This window comes from Heliangelus exortis, chromosome 3 (assembly GCF_036169615.1).
Source record: "Heliangelus exortis chromosome 3, bHelExo1.hap1, whole genome shotgun sequence".
NCBI lineage: Eukaryota > Metazoa > Chordata > Aves > Apodiformes > Trochilidae > Heliangelus > Heliangelus exortis.
This window is the reverse complement of record NC_092424.1, coordinates 33,622,942-33,643,281: the sequence shown is the minus strand read 5'-3', so window position 1 is coordinate 33,643,281 and position 20,340 is coordinate 33,622,942. Positions and strand designations below refer to the sequence as shown.

The 20,340-nt window shown below is 46.5% G+C and overlaps 1 protein-coding gene across 1 annotated transcript; it reads left to right on the top strand.

The window, feature by feature from the left end:
- The first annotated feature begins 431 nt into the window (after positions 1 to 431).
- On the top strand, positions 432 to 19,370 carry ARHGEF33 (Rho guanine nucleotide exchange factor 33). The gene is made up of 14 exons (XM_071742432.1): positions 432 to 584; positions 1,513 to 1,677; positions 3,280 to 3,401; positions 4,279 to 4,421; positions 5,718 to 5,777; positions 6,995 to 7,210; positions 7,867 to 7,996; positions 9,319 to 9,451; positions 10,254 to 10,337; positions 11,156 to 11,239; positions 12,164 to 12,312; positions 13,139 to 13,324; positions 14,750 to 15,503; positions 17,249 to 19,370. The coding sequence occupies exons 1-14, from the start codon at positions 432 to 434 to the stop codon at positions 17,384 to 17,386; spliced, it is 2,517 nt and encodes an 838-aa protein (XP_071598533.1). The 3' UTR covers positions 17,387 to 19,370.
- The last annotated feature ends 970 nt before the right edge of the window (positions 19,371 to 20,340 follow it).

Below are 20,340 nucleotides of genomic sequence, written 5' to 3'. Positions count from 1 at the left end.
CCCTAGGCTGAGATGTCAGAAGCAGTATGGTCATTGCCCTCCCCTAGCTGCCATGGTCCTAAGCAGCCCTTCTAACCCTTCGGGCTACACTCACAGGTGACAACTGCTGTGACACAGCAGTGTCACATGAAGGTGTCCACTGTGGCCAGGAAGGGCAGGTGAAGGGGTTGAACCAAGGAGCCTGGAACTCCAGTTGGTTTGAAAAGACAGGGCTCACTTCCTGAGGAAGAAAGATCTCCTCAGCATCCTGCTCCTCTCAGCACTGTCCCAGCTCCTGTCAGCTCTGCTCCTCCTACCCAGATAGTTCTGGAAATGTGTGTCCAGCCAGCCCAGACTGGGGACTGTGGGGTCAGCACTGGGGTAGGAGTGGGGATGTCAGGCAGACGTCCTCTGTAAAGACATTGCCAGTCTTCACCAGAGGAGGATGGTGCATGCCATTGCCCCGAGGTATCGGAAGCCATCTCTGCTCCATTTACAGGACTCAAGCGCCTGAGTTCCCCGGGGGTGGCTGTCCTCTTACCATCACTGCTCCAGTTTTGGACTCAGTTTATAACCAGATGTTAGGCCGCATTTCTGTTGTAAAGGTAAAAACCACTGGTTCCTAAGCGCCTTGGGCTGTGACCTTGCCGTGGGCTTTGTGCAGGCAGAACAAGTGCCTTGCTCACAGCAGTGGGGGCTGAGTTCAGGGTTGCCAGCCCGAGCTGCCCCCGAAGAGGGTGCCATCCCGCTTAGCCCTCTGCAAGCTGCCTGCCTCCCCTCACTGCCCACCTCCACACCCACCTTGTCTGCTCGCTGTGCCAGCCTGGCTTGGCCCCATCTGTCTCCTGCTTCTCCCAGCTGTCAACCGGCTGCCTCCAGCTTAGGTTGTGAGCTCTTCCAGCAGTGCGAGGGTCTCTAGGGATAGGAAACAGGGAGAGTGGGTACAGTGTCGCTGTACGCCAGGAGAAAACCTCCTGCTCCTCCCCCACCATGAGTTAAAAAGCTGCTTCCTTCCTTGGAAAGGGCCCACTGGCCAAGGACAGAGCTTCTCTACAGCCCTTAAGAGAGTGAGGAGGTGTTAGACCTATCTGAGGAGACCACCAGCCCCATGAGCATGAGGGGAAGGAGGACCTTCTCAAAACCAGATGTGTTCTAGATTGCTCAGCTGCTTTGGGGGATTGATAATCTGGCTGCTCTTGTTGCAAACCTTCTTGGCGTGTTTCAGGCTGTCCTCTCCTTCTACAGAATGACAGGCTGCAAACTGCCAGGAAGGCTGGAAAAACTCTGAATCTAAAAAGGGGCACGTTGTCTGCCAAGACAAACACCTCCTACCCTGTACTGAGGCTGCAGCAGGGGCCAAACCTCCCCCCACATCTCCCAGCCATGATAGATGGAGAAGAAAGAGAATAGCACCTTACAGGATGGGTTCCACCCAGCCTTCATGCCATTCTGAACCATGGGTGACCCTCGGGGACATAGCCACCTGCTATCTGGGAGGAGGGACTGAGCCCACCATGTTTGTGGTTCCTCTAGTTACAGGCATTAGCCTCTGAGTTGAAGGCGGGTTTCACAGAAGCAATGCAGGAGCTGTCACGAATCCAGCATGGAGAGTACGCCCTGGAGGAGAAGGTCAAGAGCTGCCGCTGTGCCATGGAAGAAAAAGTGGCTGAGATGAAGAACTCCCTCAATACTTTCAAGGTAGGAGTGTTACCTACCTGTGGCGGGGCTGTGTACCTGTCACATTAGCCTGGGTGGCATGGGGCAGCATCTCCATGCCTCCACTAATCCTTTCTGCTTGCAAATTAAATGAGCTGGCGATTGTTTCAGGTGCATCTGGCGCACTTCCTTTGGTTCCGTGTCTCCCCTGACTATTCCAACCCAAACTTAACCCACACCCTGGTCTGCTCAGCCTTCTCGATGGGCCACGAGGCAGTGCTGTGAGCTACCAAGGGTACAAGCAACCCTTGCTCTGGGCTGCACATGCAACAGGCACAAGGCCCCTCCACAGCTTGCACTGAGCCATACTTCTCCCTGGGCCCAGCCTCCTGCATTTCCTGCAGGAATCAAAGCCACTCTGGAGCAGGGAATTAACACAAAACCTTAAAGCCTTTTGAAGTTGCATTCCCACACTACTGGGAGGAAGTGCTGCCTTGGTTTGATGCAGCCCAAGAGGATAAAGACAAAGGACTGGAGATAGACCCTTGCAAGAAGGCACTTTAAACCAGCCAGTCTCTCCATGCAGAAACTGAATGACTGCCGGTGAGGAGGCAGGCAGAGGAACTGTTTTATTGTTTTTATGGCAAATTTTCCCCATGGGGTTTTGCTGAGTCAATAACAGCTCGTAAAGTTAAAGAGGGCTACTTACTGGAAAAGCCTGTTACTGACCCTGTGACAGGGAGAGACAGATGGTTCCAGGCAAAAGGAGCCCTGTGGTCCCAGGTGAGCAAGGTGAGATGATTAGAAGTGTAAGAGTACATGGCAGAAGTCTCAAAGCAACCAGAGGCATGGTTATCCAGGACACTGTTATGGGAAAAAATGGGTATTTCAAAATACAGATAAAAAGAATTATGCAAGAAACGGGAGGGGCAAAGACTTCTTTCCCTCTGCCTCATGCCCGTGTTGACTGTCCAAATGTTGAGATCCTAGTGAAGCCACCTCCTTGCTTGGGTATAGTCTCCCTCCTTCAATTTCGAGAAACTCTTGAGTCATCCTGCTGCTTCACATTAATGAAACCTGCAAGGAACTTCATGCATCATGGAGCTCTGCATCCAAGTAAGGCTTGGCTGAAACTGCCGGAGGGAGGATGTGCTGACAGGGAGGCTGTGGAGGGTCTCAGTTCCTTAAGAAAACAAGCAAAAAAGGCAGCTCCCAAGGGCTGACTGGCAAAAGCTTATACATGTGAGTATGGGATCTGAACCAAGTGCAACATGTGAATCCATACACTAGAGAACTGCAGAAGGAAACGTGTCCGTAGGCTCACCTCTGAATGCCATTAATGGCAGGAGTCCTCCCAGTGCTTTCAGTTGATGGTGGAAGAAGCCCTATTTCTTCATCTCCCACCAGTGCCCTAACCACGTGGCATCACACTGGCTTGGGTGAGTTGCCTGTAGTTGAATTAAGAACTTCCATGCTATGCATGGCCATGTATTACTTAAATTGGACTCACAAAGGCAGAATATGCAGAGCCACTCTCCACAGCCCCCAAAGCATCTCTAGTGCACACCAACCAGAATTCAAAGCTGTGCTACTTAAGTCTGATAGGTACCCCGGGAATGCTGTGCTTTTGTCTGTGTTTCTCAGGAGGAGCTCAGCGATGCAAAGTCAATGATAGAAGAAATCAGTGCCAAGCAGGAGGAAATGCAACAGAAAATTGAGCAGCTGCAGCAAGAGAAGCGGCGGGAATCGCGGAAAGTAAAAGCTAAGTAAGAAGTCAAACTCCATGGCTCCAGAAGTGCTAATTAGCAGTGGTGTCCATTTTGTTAATTTGCTTATAGCTCAGTTTCCTAATCTTTTCCTGTCTGGATATGTTTATCAACCATGATTATTACTGGAAGCTCTAGCCTTCAGTTCACCCCAGGCTTTTAGACACATACCCCACAGAGCAAACATAGCAAAAAAAACACCCCCACCTTACTGGGATTCCAACAGCAAAATAGCCCTGGCAGCTTTCAGGGAAACCAGGGCCTGGTTAAACACAGACCTGCTAGAGACATGTTAGGGCAGGAATATTGTTGAAGGTCTGGACCCTTCACCATTACAAACTATTGTTAAAGCCACCCCCCGATGGACTAAAGCACTGCAGTTTCCCCTCCCAAGACTTGCAGAACTCAGCCAGTCCTGACAGTTCAGTCATGCTTTGCTTTCCTGTCACCAGCTTTTTCTCCTCTGAGCAGGGTTGTGCAAGAGCATGTTTGCACACTGCTGGGCCACACTATTGCTGTGATGAAGAAGACAGCTTCTCCACCTTGGCCCTGATTAGCCTCCTTTTAAAAAACACTTTTGGTGATGGGTGTACAGCTGCGTTGATACAAACACTTTGCAAATCTAGGCTAGGACATTAGCTAATTAAGTAATTTAATTAGATAAAATATGCTCTGCAAAAAGCAGACCTGAAATAACCTTCTTCAATAGACAGTGGAAATTACATCTGTAACATTGTTCTGTCCTGGTCTCTGCTGGAGCTGTCCTACTTCTGACTCTGTGCTTGCACTTAAACTGATGTTTGCCACAACTGTAATGTAGGAGCTTCATCTGTAGCATTCATATTTGCCAACTGTCTCATTACTTGTATTTTTACAGAAGAGCACAGAAGGATGATCATGGGTCACAGACAGTGCCTACACCTCTCCAGGGCAGCCCATTTCGATCCATTAACCTCCCAGAACCTGTGCTGATGAATGAAGATTTTACAAGCCTTTTACACAATGTGACTTATGAAAAAGGTAGGAAACAGAAATTCAGTGTCTTTCTTGGGGAAAAAAGAGCTCTCTAAAAAGGTCACTAGGGGAAGAGTGCCAGCAGCACAAAGAGAGAATGCTCTGCTCCTGGGTTCATGCACACACCTCAGCACAGTGTCTCAGGATAGCAGCTGTGGTGTTGCCCTGGATTCAGGAGATGCTGCTATGTGAACGCTGTGTCCCAAATGCCACTGCTTGCCTCCTCCATGGCAAGCTGGATTGTGCTGGATCTTCTTCTCTGTAATGCTAGTGGCACAAACACAGAGCCAAGCAGGGACCTGATAAAAACACACCCTGTGAATCTGTTTCCATATAGGGGAGCAGAACACAGAAAGGAGAATCACAGGGATTGGGCTGGTGTCACTAAGGGGCCATACCAGTGGCTGATTTGACAAGAGGACATGAGACCTGGTACATATATGCACTCAGCTCCTAGAGTCACTTCTCCTCACATATACATGCTGCTAGGAGAATCACTGTCCTTCACTGCAGAAGCTGCTAGCCCATGATGTCAGGGTTACACCTTGCTCAGGAAAACACTGACAACTGCCAAGCACTTGTGAAGATAGGAATAGAAGAAAAATGATGGACCATTTTCCTCTATAACTAACTTTTGGGGCCTAAACAGGTCTAGCACCCTCTTGCTGTTCAGATAGGAAGACACTAAAAACATATAAATTTTACATGTCCACATAGACAGAGACTGGATGAAAACCATGTGCTCATGGTTTGAGTTGTGCTCAGAATCTCATGACCATGAGTTATGGTATCTGTTGTGCTCAGAATCTGGCCAGTCATGGCCCCTCCTGCCCTACTCTGAGGTGATGTTAGCCCTCTTCCTGACATCCCTCTTGCACAATCACCTCTCTCACCCACTTCTCCTATTGCCCCTTTCACTCCAGTTGTCTCACCCCTCCACTCTTCAGTAAGCTCCTTTCCACCCAAAACAGCAGCAGAAGTCTCTGTGTCATGTCCCTGTCCTCTTTTTCTTCCTGCTGGGTGCCTTCTACCTAACGTCCACCTACTGAGCAAGGACAAGGCAAGGCTGCTCCCATTCTCCTGCAGTCATACAGCACCAAACACAGCAGGGACATCTGCATTAGCCTGCCTGCAAGAGCTGCTGAAGCAAAGACCACAACTAGAGCCACAACAGTAACATGGGTGTTTCCATAGAAAAATATGAAAGACTGGAGGCTCTACCCATACTGACTGGGCTTGGCAAAAGGAAGCCTACTCTACAGCTGTCTTCTTTTGTAAAGTTTCTTCTTGGTTCTTCAACAGTGTCTGACACCAGGATCATGCCAATGGGAGAAGGAAGTGTGAAAGTTATATCAGGTCCAGGTAGGAAAATACAAGATCCAGTAATGATTCAATTAGAGTGCTTGCTTTAGTGCACTGAAGAAATGCTTCCAGGTAATGCACTTCACAGGAATGTCTCACTTTGTTGTGCACCTCAATTTTCATACCTATGGTTGAGATGTGAGGACAAACTTGCATCCCTCAAGTGCCAAATACCTGATAGACAATGCAAAGGATTGATACGTGGCAAGGAGAGCCTTTCTGCTGCTGCTATCACAGGTTCTAAGTGCCTTTGCAAAAAGAAAAAATTCAGGCTTTTGCTGTGGCAAAGAATGATGAGAGCATGATTTTGCCATTTGGGAAGAGCTGGTCTTTGCAGTGACCAGCAGAACTGGTGAGCTGCTTATTCACCCACCAGCTTCAAATCCTGTAGTCAAGCCTCAATAGTTACACAGGAGTTTTTCTGGAAAAAATAAAAATTGGTCAGGAGTAAGAGAAGGGTATAGCAAGGACCCTGGCCAGCAAAAGGACATGAGACCAGCCATTAGGTATTTTGCACTGTTCACTAGAAACACTCACTGTTCTGAATAGCTCTTCTGCTTGAAGCCATTTGAAACAAAGAAAAAACCAAAATCTATGGAAAGTGGTTCATTGCAAAAAAATTAAAAGTATTTGCACTAAAGCAATTCCAGCTCAATGGCTCTAACACACCTGTACCTCCCCTACCTTCTGTGCAATTTAATTAGACTTAGACTATCAGTCTTAGACTATCAGTCTAAGACTTATACTATCAGTCCTGCAAGTGTTGGACAATCACATCACACCAACAGAAATATTAAGAGCCATGACAGTTTACATCCACTGAGAATGGCATTTAAATCCAAATTCCAATATTTTCTGTTTCCACAATATCTGTCAATAAATGTCATATTACCACGGCCCGGAGTGTCCTAGAACCCTGAAGTGCAAGATTTAAAATATATATTTTTTTTTCTTTTCTACTGGGAATCTAATTTTGGACCTTGTTTAGCCTGCAAATAAACACCAGAAGAATGCAAACCTGGTTCAGCCAAAGTGCTCACTCACTGCACTTGTTTGTAAACTAATGCTACAAGGCTACAGCACCTGTGAAGCACAGAACCCGCTTCATACTCTCCATCCAGTACCTCAACTGGATGATAATGCAGATTATCTGCCTGCTGTAGCACAACCTGTGAACTAGAGATGTCCAAGATCCATACAGCTGTTTGTCATTGCAGGAGCAACTGCAGAGACAGACGACAGCCTCAAGCCTTCCTTACCAACAGAGGGGCAGTCGAAAGTGCATCTGCCATCAACAGTGTGGAAGCAGCCCAAGGACACCAAGGACTGGGGAGATGAATATATCTCCAAAGAGCAGCCAGAGAGAGGGAAGGACATGGGCCAAAGCAGATACAGCTCAGCAGACAATATTATATGTGAACCCTCTTTGGCAGGTAAGGGCAGAGTATAAAACCCTGGCTAGAGAGGCTTAAAGCTGCATTTGTATGTGGCATGAACTGCTTGGTGCTCAGCTTCTACAGAGGCACACAAGCCAGTTTTTTCTTCTAGGGGAATGTGCCTCAAGCTGTTCTGTTTACTAGCTGTTCTGTGCCACTGACAGAGTCACCCTGCACCCAGATCACCCATTCTCCTTTCCAAGACTTGTCAGGTTAAGAGTACTGATGGAATTGTGACAGTGTAGTTGCCTAAGCTGGTGAAAAACACAGCTTCTCATTCTGCAGGAAACTGTATGTGAATCCCTGGTATGAGTTGTTTAGCCTTTGATTACTTCTTTTCTTATTAGAAAAAAAACCCACCAAAATGTATTATTAGGGGAAAACATGTTTGCTTTGGAGCTTTCGTAGCAAACTGTGGCTCCAGTCATATTTGAGGCATGCTGTAACATAAGAATTTTAAATTCAGGTTAAATAAATGGCTAGAATTTTAAATTTTGGGAAAAGTAAAAACACACAGGCAAGACATTAGTGTCACTTTTCAACAGTTTCTCCTTTCATGACTTAATGTCAATGTCATATCACCAGCTTAATGTGAGGCTGTCTCTGAGGTCAGCATTTCCTTATTTTTAAACTTAACCATTATCTTCTCGAAGCCAAAAGACAGAACATTGCTTTGGAGCTGCTGGAGTCAGAAAGGAAATATGTCATCAATCTTTCCCTAATCCTGAAGATCAAGGCCACGTTGCAAGGACCAGATATGAAAAGGAGTACCAAAGAGAGAAGGTATTTGATTTAGTGTGCTCTCTCTTTTCCTAAGTTTTCTTCAATGTTCTTTCTGCATCATCCTCTCTTCCACTTTTCTTTCATCCACACAGATCTTTGAACACTTAGAGCTTATTTCTCATTGAAAATTGGAGGCCCTGGGAGGTTTTTTGCAGTGATTAAAAATTTTCCTGCCTGTCCTTCCATCTTGTCCACCTTGCAGCCCAAGAAACTACTTTCACTACACACTACTACTTTCACTACTACTTCATTTCAATCTCCTCTGTCCCATCAATTTCCTATTGTTGTTTTGCATATCTCCTGCCTGGGTGGGATTCACTGCCTGCTTCTCCCAGTCCACAAGCTTCCACTCTAGAAGCTCCTGTGGGCCTAAGTGGCTCCCATCCATCAGGTATCACCATAAACAGACACACACATGTATTTAGAGACAGATACAGGACAAGTGGAACAAATCCATCTTAGCAGTTAAACACAGCTCTTGGCAAAAGCTATCCCTGATGACAGGTGTCTTAAGTTTCCATGAAGAGATACCTCCTGAACTCTCCCCACTTACTCAGCTTTGGCCTGGCACTTTCCAGCCCCTAGGCACATGTGGAGAGCCCAATCCTTGCTAGCTCTTTTTTGGGCTCTTTCCTCTGTCCCTAGGATTCCCACATCCAAGGAGCCATTTGACAGAAGTCCACTGTAGGACATGTGGTACATGGGCTGATGTGGATTCATTTAAGCAGTTAGATGACACACAGAGTTCAAACTGAAGCATTAGACTCCAAAGTGAGTTTTTATTTTTATTCTTTTTCCTTGGGGCTTTTCCACCTGGCAAAATACTTTGACATCTTCATTCTGATTCTGCATGAAATCAGCACAAAATGACAGAAAGGTAGTAGCACATTTCAACTGTCTCTGAATTGAAGGGTTGGCTTGTTCAAGGGCCTGATAAATGAGACAACATGACAACGCTGGGGAGCTCTTTCCCAGGCACTCCATGGAATGGCTCAGGACCATGATCTTGCTTTGTTAGCCAGAGCAGCATTGCCCTGATCTTTTTAGCTCTGCAAATTCTGGTCAGTTATGCAATGCACTGGAGAGTAAGCCTAAGAAACCTTCAAACCTCTCTAACAGCCTACTGGAGAGGGTACCCACATGTACATAAACAGCCAGAACAAGGCCTCCTGGTGCAGCCAGGACTTCAATAAAAGTAGTTCATAATACCTATATGTTTAAAGCAAACCTGTGCTGACCACCCATGAATGCACACTTCAGCAGTACATGCTTAGGGCTGAGGAGCTGCTCTGTGTAACCAGCCTGATCTCATCTCCCTTCAGTTTCTTCCCCAACTCCTTGCGGTACCTGGTCCAGCAGCACATTGATTTACTGCATGCTCTTCAGGAGCGAGTCCTGAGCTGGCCACGACAAGGGATCCTAGGAGACATCTTTCTGAAGTTAACAAATGATGAGGTATGTTATACACCTCTCTGGACTCTTCTGCTATGAGCCATGATATTGTGCTGATGGCCACAGGTGGGCCAGGATATCTTGCAGCAGAGGAGCTGTGAGGCTGTGGCTAGCAAAAGGGCTTTCAGTCAGCTTCCTTTGAGGAGTCCCCCCAGAAAAGGAGCATGGTAGCCCCAATGCTGTAGTACATGGTTGGCTAGGGACCCCACCTGCCAGACCCACCTGGGGGCATGCAAGAGCATAGCACAGCCCTATAATAAATTGGTTTGCAGGAGCCACAGATAAGCCTCGACAGCTTGGATGTCTGTATTGACAGTGAGGGTGTGAAGAGAGTTTGTTTTTTATGCTGTCCCTTCCCCAGTACACTTTGCTCAGCTATGAGAAGTGGGTGGGCAGGCCCTTTATCCTATGTGGTGTGTAGCCCCACGTAAAACAGCACCTCCTTCTCAGGGCAAAGTTCTGTCTAATCCCTAGCAAGCAGTAGAACCTCTCATGGAAGGATGTGTGAAAACTCATCTGATGCTTTATAAAATTTAAGAGTCTTAAATAAGAGAAGCTTATTCCACTCTAGCTTCTCTACTCCTCTCCTATCCTATAAAGCTTTATACCTTTTGCTCAGCAGCAGAAGACATTTCATTAAACAGCATTTCTTGACAAGTCCCAAGCTCTCAAAGTTTCTCATACACAGCAGCTCTGCTGCACTAATGAACTCCTGGGAGTGATGGTGGGGAATAGGAGTTTCTCATTCTCATTTGGTCTATGAGCAAAAATCTCAAGTTTCTTTGTTCTTTTTTCCTTTTTTAAGAATAATTTTCTGGACTACTATGTTGCTTACCTGAGGGACCTGCCAGAATGCATCTCTCTGATCCATGTGGTGATCCTGAAGGAGGTAAATTTCCTGCCTGCTTCACTAACATGTGATGGCAATATGCAAGGCTGGATCTCTTCCTGTTATACCTGCCCATGATGGGCAGCCAATCCACTTGTTCTGTTACCAAATGCCAGTTTCCTGAATGTTGCCATGTCTGACACGCACCTACAAAATTCAGATTTAACATGTTCCTCACTGTATTTCCGCTGTGATGTAACATCTCAGATCAAACCTTGCCCGTGGCCCTCCTATCCAGACCTGTCCTAAGCAAATGGTGTCTCCTGGAACATGAAGGACTCATCCAAACAGGGAGACCAAGAGTGAGACTGTAAGTGCTTTAGAGAAAACAGTCTCTACTGTTCAGCTTTAGGTGTTTGGTTTCATACTCTTGGTTCCTGCTTTATACTAGGAAAGTTAAATATAAAGGTAATTTTAAAGTGCAATAATCTCATTTACTTCAATTCACCTGGGCCTAAACTAAGAACTTAATTCTGAGCAATAGTGTCTACCTGAGGTTTCAATGAAACTTAACTAATGCACTTTAAACATACACTCCTACTTAATTAGGCTGAGTGTCCCTGTGAGCTAATCCCCAGCCTAAGGAATTAATCCTTAGGACTAATCTTGCTGGTGGAAGTAGTTGCAAATATTTCTTTCAGAAGCAACATGAAGACCAGTGTACTGTCACAGACAAATGCCACCCGACTGGTGTGGTCCTGTGAACTGTTGTGACTACTTACAGCATTCCAACATTGCAGCATTACAACCTCAGGAGCATTCAGAAGCAGACATACTTTATGGGTCAGAAAAGACTGAAGTTGGTTTCTCTATTTCAGGTAGAAGAAGAAATCAAGTCTGATCTCTACATTCTCTTCTTCCATATAGTCCAGCGAATCCCCGAATACCTTATTCATCTACAGGTAGGGCTCCAGGATTGAAACTGTCTGGTTGAACTCTCATCACAATATATGACAGAGATGATATTCAGGCCTGTACAATGCTTCTGGATAATCCCAGTGGACTCTGAAAAAAAAAAACAAACAACTCAGAAATAAACCCCCAAAACAAACAAACACCCCCCCCCCCCAGAAAACAACACAAAAACCCAGGCCCCAAACTAACCAAAAAGAACCCAAAACACAACAAGCAAACCCCAAACAAAACTTTGAAAGGGGAAGCCAGCCGAGAATGGCATAATTTTCATAATTTTCACCTCAAGCTTGTTCTGTTTGCCAGTTTCTCCATTTAGCCTGACAGAACCAACTTTTGTCCCTTGGAAAGCCAACAGCTCTGCTGCCTGTTGCTCTGCGAGAACAAGAGGCCAGAGATGGGGTACATTTCCTGTCAGCTCTGATCTAACTGCTGTAACAGAATTGGCCTCTTTGCTGAGTTGTCCACAAGCCTGTTAGTTGAGAGACTGAGAGGGCTAGAGGCTCCTTAGGACCCAACAATTTTTCCTATGCAGCATCTGCTGATAAAAAGATTTCTGGTTCACAGGAGGGTTATCTGCATTGTACTAAAACATTTCCATCAAAGCAAATGACACCAAAAGAAAGCTCTATAGAAACAGGTGATCGGTTTATTTACCCAATGCTAAACTCCACCACATATCCCATGACTACATTTACAGTGGTTATGTATGTGTTTGCACTGGAGTGGAGTAGTACAAGGCAGGCCCTGTCCACGTCCCTCAGAAACCAGTCCTGTCTACAAGAGCTCCCACCTTGCTTCCACAGGGCAGTGCCATGGGCACTCTGGAGCACTAATCCAAGGTCCCAACAGCACCTTCTCCCCAGAAAGGGTTAGAACATCCTCCCAATAGCCTGCTTTCCTCTGTGTCCCAGAATGTCCTGAAATTCACGGAGCAAGAGCATCCTGACTATTACCTGCTGCTGGTGTGTGTGCAGCGCCTCCGGGTTTTCATCTCACACTATAGCCTCCTCTTCCAATGCAATGAAGACCTGCTTATACAGAAGAGGAAAAAGCTGAAGAAGTAAGCACAATATCAGCTCCTTCTCTTTATCACCAGGGAAAGGGAGGTGGAGGGGCAAGCCTGGAAACAGGGGTTTAGGTCCAGGCAAGATAAACAGGCCCATTGCTCTGTTGAAATAAAACGAAGACCTTTGTATATGAATGCTGGAAAAAGCCCACTTATGGTATTTGTCCTCCAAACTGAGATCAGATTTGGGGTGGGTCCTTCTAACTTCTAAATGAATGGAAAACCAATTTAATCCTTCTAAACACAGCAGAACATCTGATTCCTTAAACTGATGGCAAAAAGTCACTCCCCAGCGGGAGAATACAGGGGGACTCAGCTGCTTTGGCAGGCTGGGGCCCTGGTGAACACCAAGACTGTTGCTACTTGAAGGCCTCACAGGCTAAGATTTAGAAAGAGTACTGTTATCAAAAGCATCCCACAACCCGTTTGAGATGAGCTGCAATAGAAATTACCCTGACTGTAGACTGTCAAGTTGTGGTTCAGAAGTGTTCTTTGAAATCAGGACATTTTACTGAAAAAAAACCCCCCGACATCTGCTTGCCTTTGCTCCTTGTGATGATTCACTGGGGGAGTAGGACAAGATCAAACTTAAAGGGAAGCTTCCAAATATGGTCAAGGACTGGAACAGACTGCTGGGGAGGGACTAGTATCAGGACAGGCATTAAGAACAGGACACAATGCAGGAAACACTGATGACTGGGACAGACTAGGTAGAACAAGTCCTTTCTTGGGAAGAGGTGAATGGGAATATTAAGGTCCCTCCAAGCCCTGTTTTCTGTGATTCTACGTGCTCGTGCTCATTCCCTGCCTTATTTCTTAGCACGACGATGGATTTCTCCTCCCTCAGGTCATCCCTGGTAAAACTTTACAAAGGTCTCACCTCCCAGTGTACGAGCCAAGAGGTTTCTCCAACACCCAGTGCAGCATCTATCCGGGACAGCGGGATCCATTCTGAAGAGACAATACAGTCATTCCCACCAGCACCTTCCTCTGGCACGACAACCCCGTAAGCCTATTATCCTTGTAGAAGGCTTTCAAAGATCTCAGACTTGCCAAAAACATACTTTCCCACACAGCATCTCACTGAATGATGGGACTCACTGTCACAAGATGCGAGTGCAAATGGGTTCAAATAGACAAGACTAATTCAAGAAAGACAGAGCTCCTGGTAGCACCCATCAATCTTTGGCCATATCTAGCCTACTGATAGGTGCTGAGAGGGATCAGAGAAGCACACTAGACGTGCCTTTTATTCTTATATCAGCAGTTTGTGGCTGATGTGATTCTTTGTATCATTTGACAGCAGCAAGAAGAGTTTGGCTTTATCACCCAGTCCTCCTCAAATGCCAATGTTATTAGATCAGTCCCTAGCCACCTCCTCACCAGACTACCCAAGGCAATCTCCCTTCCCTCACAGTTGTAATGCTCCAGGCCCTCATTTTGGTGGCCTCAGCTGGTGCCCCCCCCATTCCTCCTGAACTGAAGACCCAACATGGGTGCAGGTGGCCCCTCATCAGCACAGAACAAAGTTGGGGAAAACAACTTCCCAGACTTGGCTGTCCAGGCAGCTCCTCATACATCTCCAGCCAGGTTTGCCTTGTTTGCCATGAGAGCATGCTGTCAGCTCATCTTTACCCTGGCATTGGCTAGAACCCCATGTTCACACCAGAGCTGCTGCTCAACCCAAATCTCCCAGCCTGGTCTGATGTGTGGGCTTATCTTGCCCCAGATGCAGAGCTATGCACATCTTGAACGTCACAAGTTTTCTGTTCCCCCAGTTCATTCTCTATGTTCCTAGAAGACAGGAGTGGGACTTTACTAACTAGTCTTTGTAAAAAGCCATGGAGGTGCACACTCTGCACCTAATATCTCATCCAGTGCCGTATTCTCTGACAACTTGCCAGTAACACACAGAGGGTATGAGCCCTCTGTATTGACAGTACTCCTGACATACTTCTGGGGACACAGGCTTCTTACTCAAGAGAAGAACCTTTTCTACCTGAAAAGACAATCAGGCCACATGAGAGTAAGACACAACCCCTATGTTACATAAAGAGAAGGAAAGTAAAAATACAGAGTGCAGGGGAACAGAAGACAGATGGAGCAGTTGGCTTCTCATCTCAGTTTCTATTAATTTCATGGTGCAGAGTATGTAAATCAGACAAAGTTACTGGATAAGCAGTTCTGCCTCTGCAAGTTTGGTCCTGCTAACTCAGTCAGGCAATTTCTATTAGTGGCAGCTCTGATACTCTTCTCCAAGATGTGAAAATACCTTAAGAGAATGGGCCTGGGGAGTGAGGGGGGGAGGGAGGCTTGTCATGCTGTCTCTCAGTCACCCTTTAGTATCCCACTTTTTTTGTTTGTTTTTTGTTTGGTTTGTTTTTGTTTCGGTTATTTTGTTTTTTGTTTTCTTTTACTTCTTATTTTAAAGGCATCTGATGCCCCAGATGAAGAAACCCCAGCCAACTGTGATAGAGAACATCCAGGCTGTAAAGCCCCCTGACTGGGAAATGGAAAGCAGAAAACATGAGAGGCCAGAGAACATCCTTTCATCCTCTCAGCTCACAGAGCAGGAACTCAAGGCTCTGACAGCCCCCTTACAATCCATCCCTGAAATGGAGTACGAAGCACCACCAGCTGATGCAGTGGGGAACACTGAGAGAGCCATCAGGACCTCCGTGGAGCTGTTGCAGGATGCGAGGAACTTTGCACCAAGCTATGAAGAGTTTGACTACCCTGGGGAGGTTTTCACCTTGCCAGGTCCCTATGAAGATGATGCTTTCCAAAACCTTGCCCTCTTTGAGAATTGCTCCCCAGCTTCTTCTGAGTCCAGTTTAGACATTTGCTTCCTTAGGCCTGTTAACTTCACGTCAGAACCAGAGAGGACAGATCATGCCTTACAGCCATTGCCTAAGAGCTGCACTCCAGTAAGCAGCAGTACTTACAAACGTGAGATGTTCCACAGCAAAGGCAAGCAGCTGAGTAGGTCTCTGAAGGAGCTGCCAAGAAGTGCTGAGGGCATGAACACCCGACTCTACAGCACACGGAGCAGCAGCGGGAGCCGGCTGCAGCAGAAGCAGGAGAGGAATGTCCAGCCTCACATGATCTCAGCCTCAGCTCGAAGCTCCCAAAGGAGCTACTTCCCCCCACAGAGAGGAGCGGGTGAAAAACAGAGCTTTTTGGAAGTAAGGAGGCTTAAGTAGGAGGAGAGAAAAAAAAAAAAGAAAAAAAAAAAAAAAAAAAAAAGGCACGTGGCAGAGCAGAAGCGCCAGCAGCAGCAGGGGAAAAGATCTGAGATACAGTTAGGGCAGAACATGCCAAAATAGCTTCCCATGTCCACACGCTCAAACTCCTCATCTACATATATAAAACACATGCCCAAGGGAGGGACAAGGCAGCTCCTTTTGACACTCATCTTCCCCAGGAACAAGCATGGGATGAAGCACACAGCTGGCTGAGTGACAGCTAGAGTACCCCTGAGACGAGCTAGCACCTTGTGTGTCTCTAGCTGTCACTGAGCTTCCCTCCCTCACAAGTAAATGTTATATCTGACCAGAGTCTGTATGAGCAAAGCTGCTCAAAATCAGTGCTATAAGGTGGCACCCCATTAAAAAGGTGCTGGGTTAAAAAAATCAATAGTATCAGATCCTAGGCCGGTGTGAACCGGCATGACTCAAAGGAACTCAGACCATTTACACCAGCTAGGACCTGATCCATGGGTTTTGTTTTACCAGAGTGTTGCATGGATCATAGACACATGCTACAGAGAGAGCCCAGCAATCGTGTCCCTCAGACAACCACAAGCAGGGCAGGAGGCACTCTAGCCCTTCAGGGACAGCAGGTCTTGCCGGAACAATGTTTCCACAGTCTGCTGTGCCTGTTCAGAGTCAGCTTTGAACTGACTCTCACAAAAAAGGGTGGAAGATACCCTTACCCTTCAAGATTCCTGGGGATGAGTCTGAGGGTACTGTTAGGTCTTCAGCTAGTTCTCTCTGTGCTCCCTGAAGAAACACCCTCCTGTTAATATGAGGCAAGATGCAGATGGTGATGGAAATTACAACAGTCTGACTGAAAAGGCAGTAAGAAAACCTCAAAAGAAAAGACAGGGAAAAGCCTACTGACTGAAAGAAGCGGAGGAAAGCTGAGCAGGGGAGATGAGGCAAAAGGGAGAAGAGCCATGGGGACACAACCCTCCCAGAAACAGAAGCATGTGAGCTTTTTGGCACTCACCTGTGCAGAGCTATTGGCCCACATCAGCATCCACACGTAGAGCTAGTCCAGAGCTGCAGGACATATTCTCCCCCACAGAGCTAAGGAGACCAATGTGGCAGTGGTAGGCAGAACTGGAGAAAAAGGGACTTGTCCAGAGCCTTGCTGAGAGGAACTTTGCACTCTCCTGAAAAGTGAGTGTCATCTTTTAGCGACACCTTTACCACAAGGTGTGTGTGCTAATGAGGTCTTGCTATACAGATATAAAACCGGGCAGCAGCAGAGCCAACAGAAGTCTCTCACTGTATCAGCTCAAGAAGCCTGAAGCCTCTCTGTCCTAGGGTAAACAGAGCTCATGAGCAAGGATAGGGTGGGAAGTTCCTTCAGCTCCCCATGCTGGCTTGCTCCCTTATTGGAAAAGGGGCTCCAATAAGTAAGATCCCATTAACAAAAAGCTTAGCAAGGAAGGCTCCAGTTTCTGCTGACAATGCTTATCCCTCCACTCCTTTGCCACTGCCTCCACCTCAGAGCCAGCATCAAACTCCCTGCCAAGGTACCAGTGCTGCTGAGGCATGAGAGACCTGTTGTTGTTTCCCAGCCTTGCCAGCACCTCCTCACCCACCAGGTTCCTCCTAACACAGCAAGAGAGAGAGAGAGTGAGAGAGAAGGGGACAAGGATGTGAGGTTTCAAATGCTGGTTAAATTGTCTTTTCCCTTTTAGGAGCTCCATGCAGAAGACAACACCAGGTTCTGCCAGAAGGATGACAATGAGCAAACATCCTTCAGCGACCACAACCCACGGCACGAGCCCAAGGGGGGTTTCCGGAGCTCCTTCCGCAAGCTCTTCAAAAAGAAATAAGCAGCCCCAAGAAAGGCAGGCCACAGCCTAAGTGCAACAGTGCTTCCCCAGGTCCCTGAGGGTGGAGACAGACAGCGAGGCCCCAAAATCCCCCCTGACTAACACAGTAGGTGGAGGGGTGGGGGAGAGGAGATTGTCACGACTGCCTTAAAAACGTATCCTGCTCTTCTTAGCGCAGGGCAGGGCCAGGCTATGGGTTGAAACAGGAGCTCAGCCAGCAGGTCCAATAAGCACAGGGACTTGCTAGCTTTCACCCCTGCCTGAGTTAACTTTCCTCAGAGTTTTGGAAAGCTCTGGACAAATCCCACTATCTTCTCCTCCCCCTCATCCCCTAATGCTGCTTGATTTGCCATACAATTTTGCTCTTCCAAATTCAAGACAGGTCTAATTCAGGCTTACCCACAAAAGAGGGGCTACCTTGTCAGCCTTGACATCCCGGCCAGAAGTCTGAAATTCCCCTTTCTTCCAAAGAAAAACCACCATCAAAGATGTTTTCCAGGAGGCCAGCTTGCAATACCTCGCTGGTTTGAGAAGGTCTAAGAAGCATCAACTGAAGGACCTGGGCTTTGTACTGCTTAATCAGCAGCTTCATTTCTTTTGGACTTCCATTGCTTCCCAAAATCCTCCTTCACCTTTTATGCAGTGTGCTGTTTCTTGAATTGCCTCCTGCTGTGTGAATCTCTGCTCCTGCTGTTGGAATTGCCTGTGTCTCCAAGCAGGTGACACAGGTTGAGGCTGCAAGAGACTCTTCTCCACCCTGTCCCTACAGTGGATGAATGCAGACTCTGTCACAGTCAACCAGTGTCCTGACTCCTGGTCTGTGTTATACCTGAAATACTCTTTGCTAATTCTCTTTGGCCTGACACCACCTTGCAAGTCCCATCATGTGCAGCACCCTGCTTCAGAGCAGGTCTTCTGGCTAAAATTGGGGCATTAGAGCAGGAAAAAGCGATGGTGCCATATGCTCAAAGTTACAAGCCTTGTGGACAAGGTCTGTCTCCTTGTGGACAGAAAAAATTCATCCTTTATCTCAATCAAAGTTTTCCCAATATTTCAAGAAAGCGATGAAGCTATACACCAGATATAAAATTGTTTTAGCTGATGTCTGCCCTATAGATTTTACTGGACTCAAAATAGTTCCCCCAAATCCACTTTTCCTTACTAAAAGCAGCACCCTCACACACAGCCCTCTTCTGCCTGAGCTTTTAGAATTATCCTGGGAAGATTTTTTTTTTTTTTAATTTAAGGTTTTTAAAGACAAAAAATCTTCAGTCTCTTTGCCTCTCCCTCACATCCTCATTGAACTGCAAATTCCCACATCCTTTCACTAAAGCTGCTCCACATCACAAACACTTCCTAGAACTTCACAGCTTTCAGTCAGACAGTGCAGGGCTAGGATAGAAATACACCAGAAGCGCCAGATACTTATAACTGAAGCATCAGCAAAACCTGTTTGTTCTTCAAAGGAATCAGCCATGGACAGACCTATTTGTTGTATCAACACAGAAGAGTTTCCACTGTGCACTGATGCTGTCAAGGGCTCTGATGTTTGTGTCTTTGGTCTCATATATTACAACGCTTTTAGAGAACAAATTTGCTCCTCACACTTGCCAGGCAGATGCCAAAACAGAAACAGGACAAAGGGGAAAACCTACCAGCTACCATCTCCTGGGTGAGGAAATCCTTCCAAAGTGGCAGACCCTTGCATGTAAAATGCACGTGGATTTTAGCTTCTGTTTTAGTGATTTAAGGCATGGTCAGCATTGATGGTTATTTCTTTCTGATCCTGTGTGTTCTTACTTCCAGTCCTATACTTACCATTTGAGATGTCCTTGTACCCGCTCAGAATCTGCAAATGTTAATAAAATGATTGAATGACACTCGGTGCCACACAGAAACACACAATCTCTTGCAGGGTCCAATCCAAATTCACCTTTAGTATAAATGTGTGCTCTGGATTGTTTTTCTTCCTGTGCCAAATAAATGTTGCTTTTAAAAAACATTGCCTCTTTTGCACTGTATCAGACATAAGGTTACAGCCATTAGAAGGAACACTTTACTCAGATGACCTTTGAGGCACACACAAAATCCTGTTCCCCAGCACACACGGTCATTATGAGAAGAGTACTCCCATACCTCTGGTTCCCAGAATCTTACCCAGCACTCAGCTGATTCACTCTCTAGGTTTCAGTTCAAGATTCTATTGCTGCAGCTGACATTTCTTCAGCTTCTTCCTCCAACTCCTTTACTCCTGCTGCTGCTTCTATTACAGACATATGAACTTGCACAAAAAAAATTCCAAGAGTCTTACCTGACATACACATCACTGCAATATCAACTATCCAACTCTGAGAGATCTTAATATCTTCCTGTACATCACAAATGCCTGTCACATACCTGGGTTCTTTTTTTAAAAGATGTAACTTCATTTTTATCACAACTACCTTGCCTTTGCTGCATTCTCAGCAGGTCCAAAATAGTGACACCACAGGCAGGGACAACTTAGCCCAAGGTGCTCACACCTCCCCAAGCTGACACCTGCAAACATGTGTTACATTCCAGCATTACTAAGGCTACTTCTAAATTAATATAACGTAGACACTTTACCCTCTTCTACCCTGGAGTTGCAACGTATCCTGGATTCTTCTACAAGTTCTTACAAGTATTTTCACCTCAGTAGAAGTCATGGACATGTGTAAGTACAAATATTCCTCAGTAAGGGCAAAACCCACTTCAGCTGGTTACAAGGAATCCAGTTGCTTTCTACAAACTCTACAAAAAAGTTGTCAGGGCCCATTGCTCATGCCTGAAGAGGAGGAGCTGGGGCATGGGTAGTACTGTCTTAAGCCACTGGTTGGTTTCTGGGGGGGGTAAGAGGGAGAGGGCTACCACAAATAATCAACAGCTTCTAGCCGCGAGTGATTTCATCTACTCACTCTGTTATTTGAAAGCAC

Coding starts and splice junctions, on each gene's coding strand:
- ARHGEF33 (XM_071742432.1), top strand. CDS start 432: ATGCCATTGCCCCGAGGTATCGGAAGCCATCTCTGCTCCATTTACAGG. Junction 3,402..4,278: donor TCGCGGAAAGTAAAAGCTAA/GTAAGAAGTCAA, acceptor GTATTTTTACAG/AAGAGCACAGAAGGATGATC. Junction 10,338..11,155: donor ATGTGGTGATCCTGAAGGAG/GTAAATTTCCTG, acceptor TCTCTATTTCAG/GTAGAAGAAGAAATCAAGTC.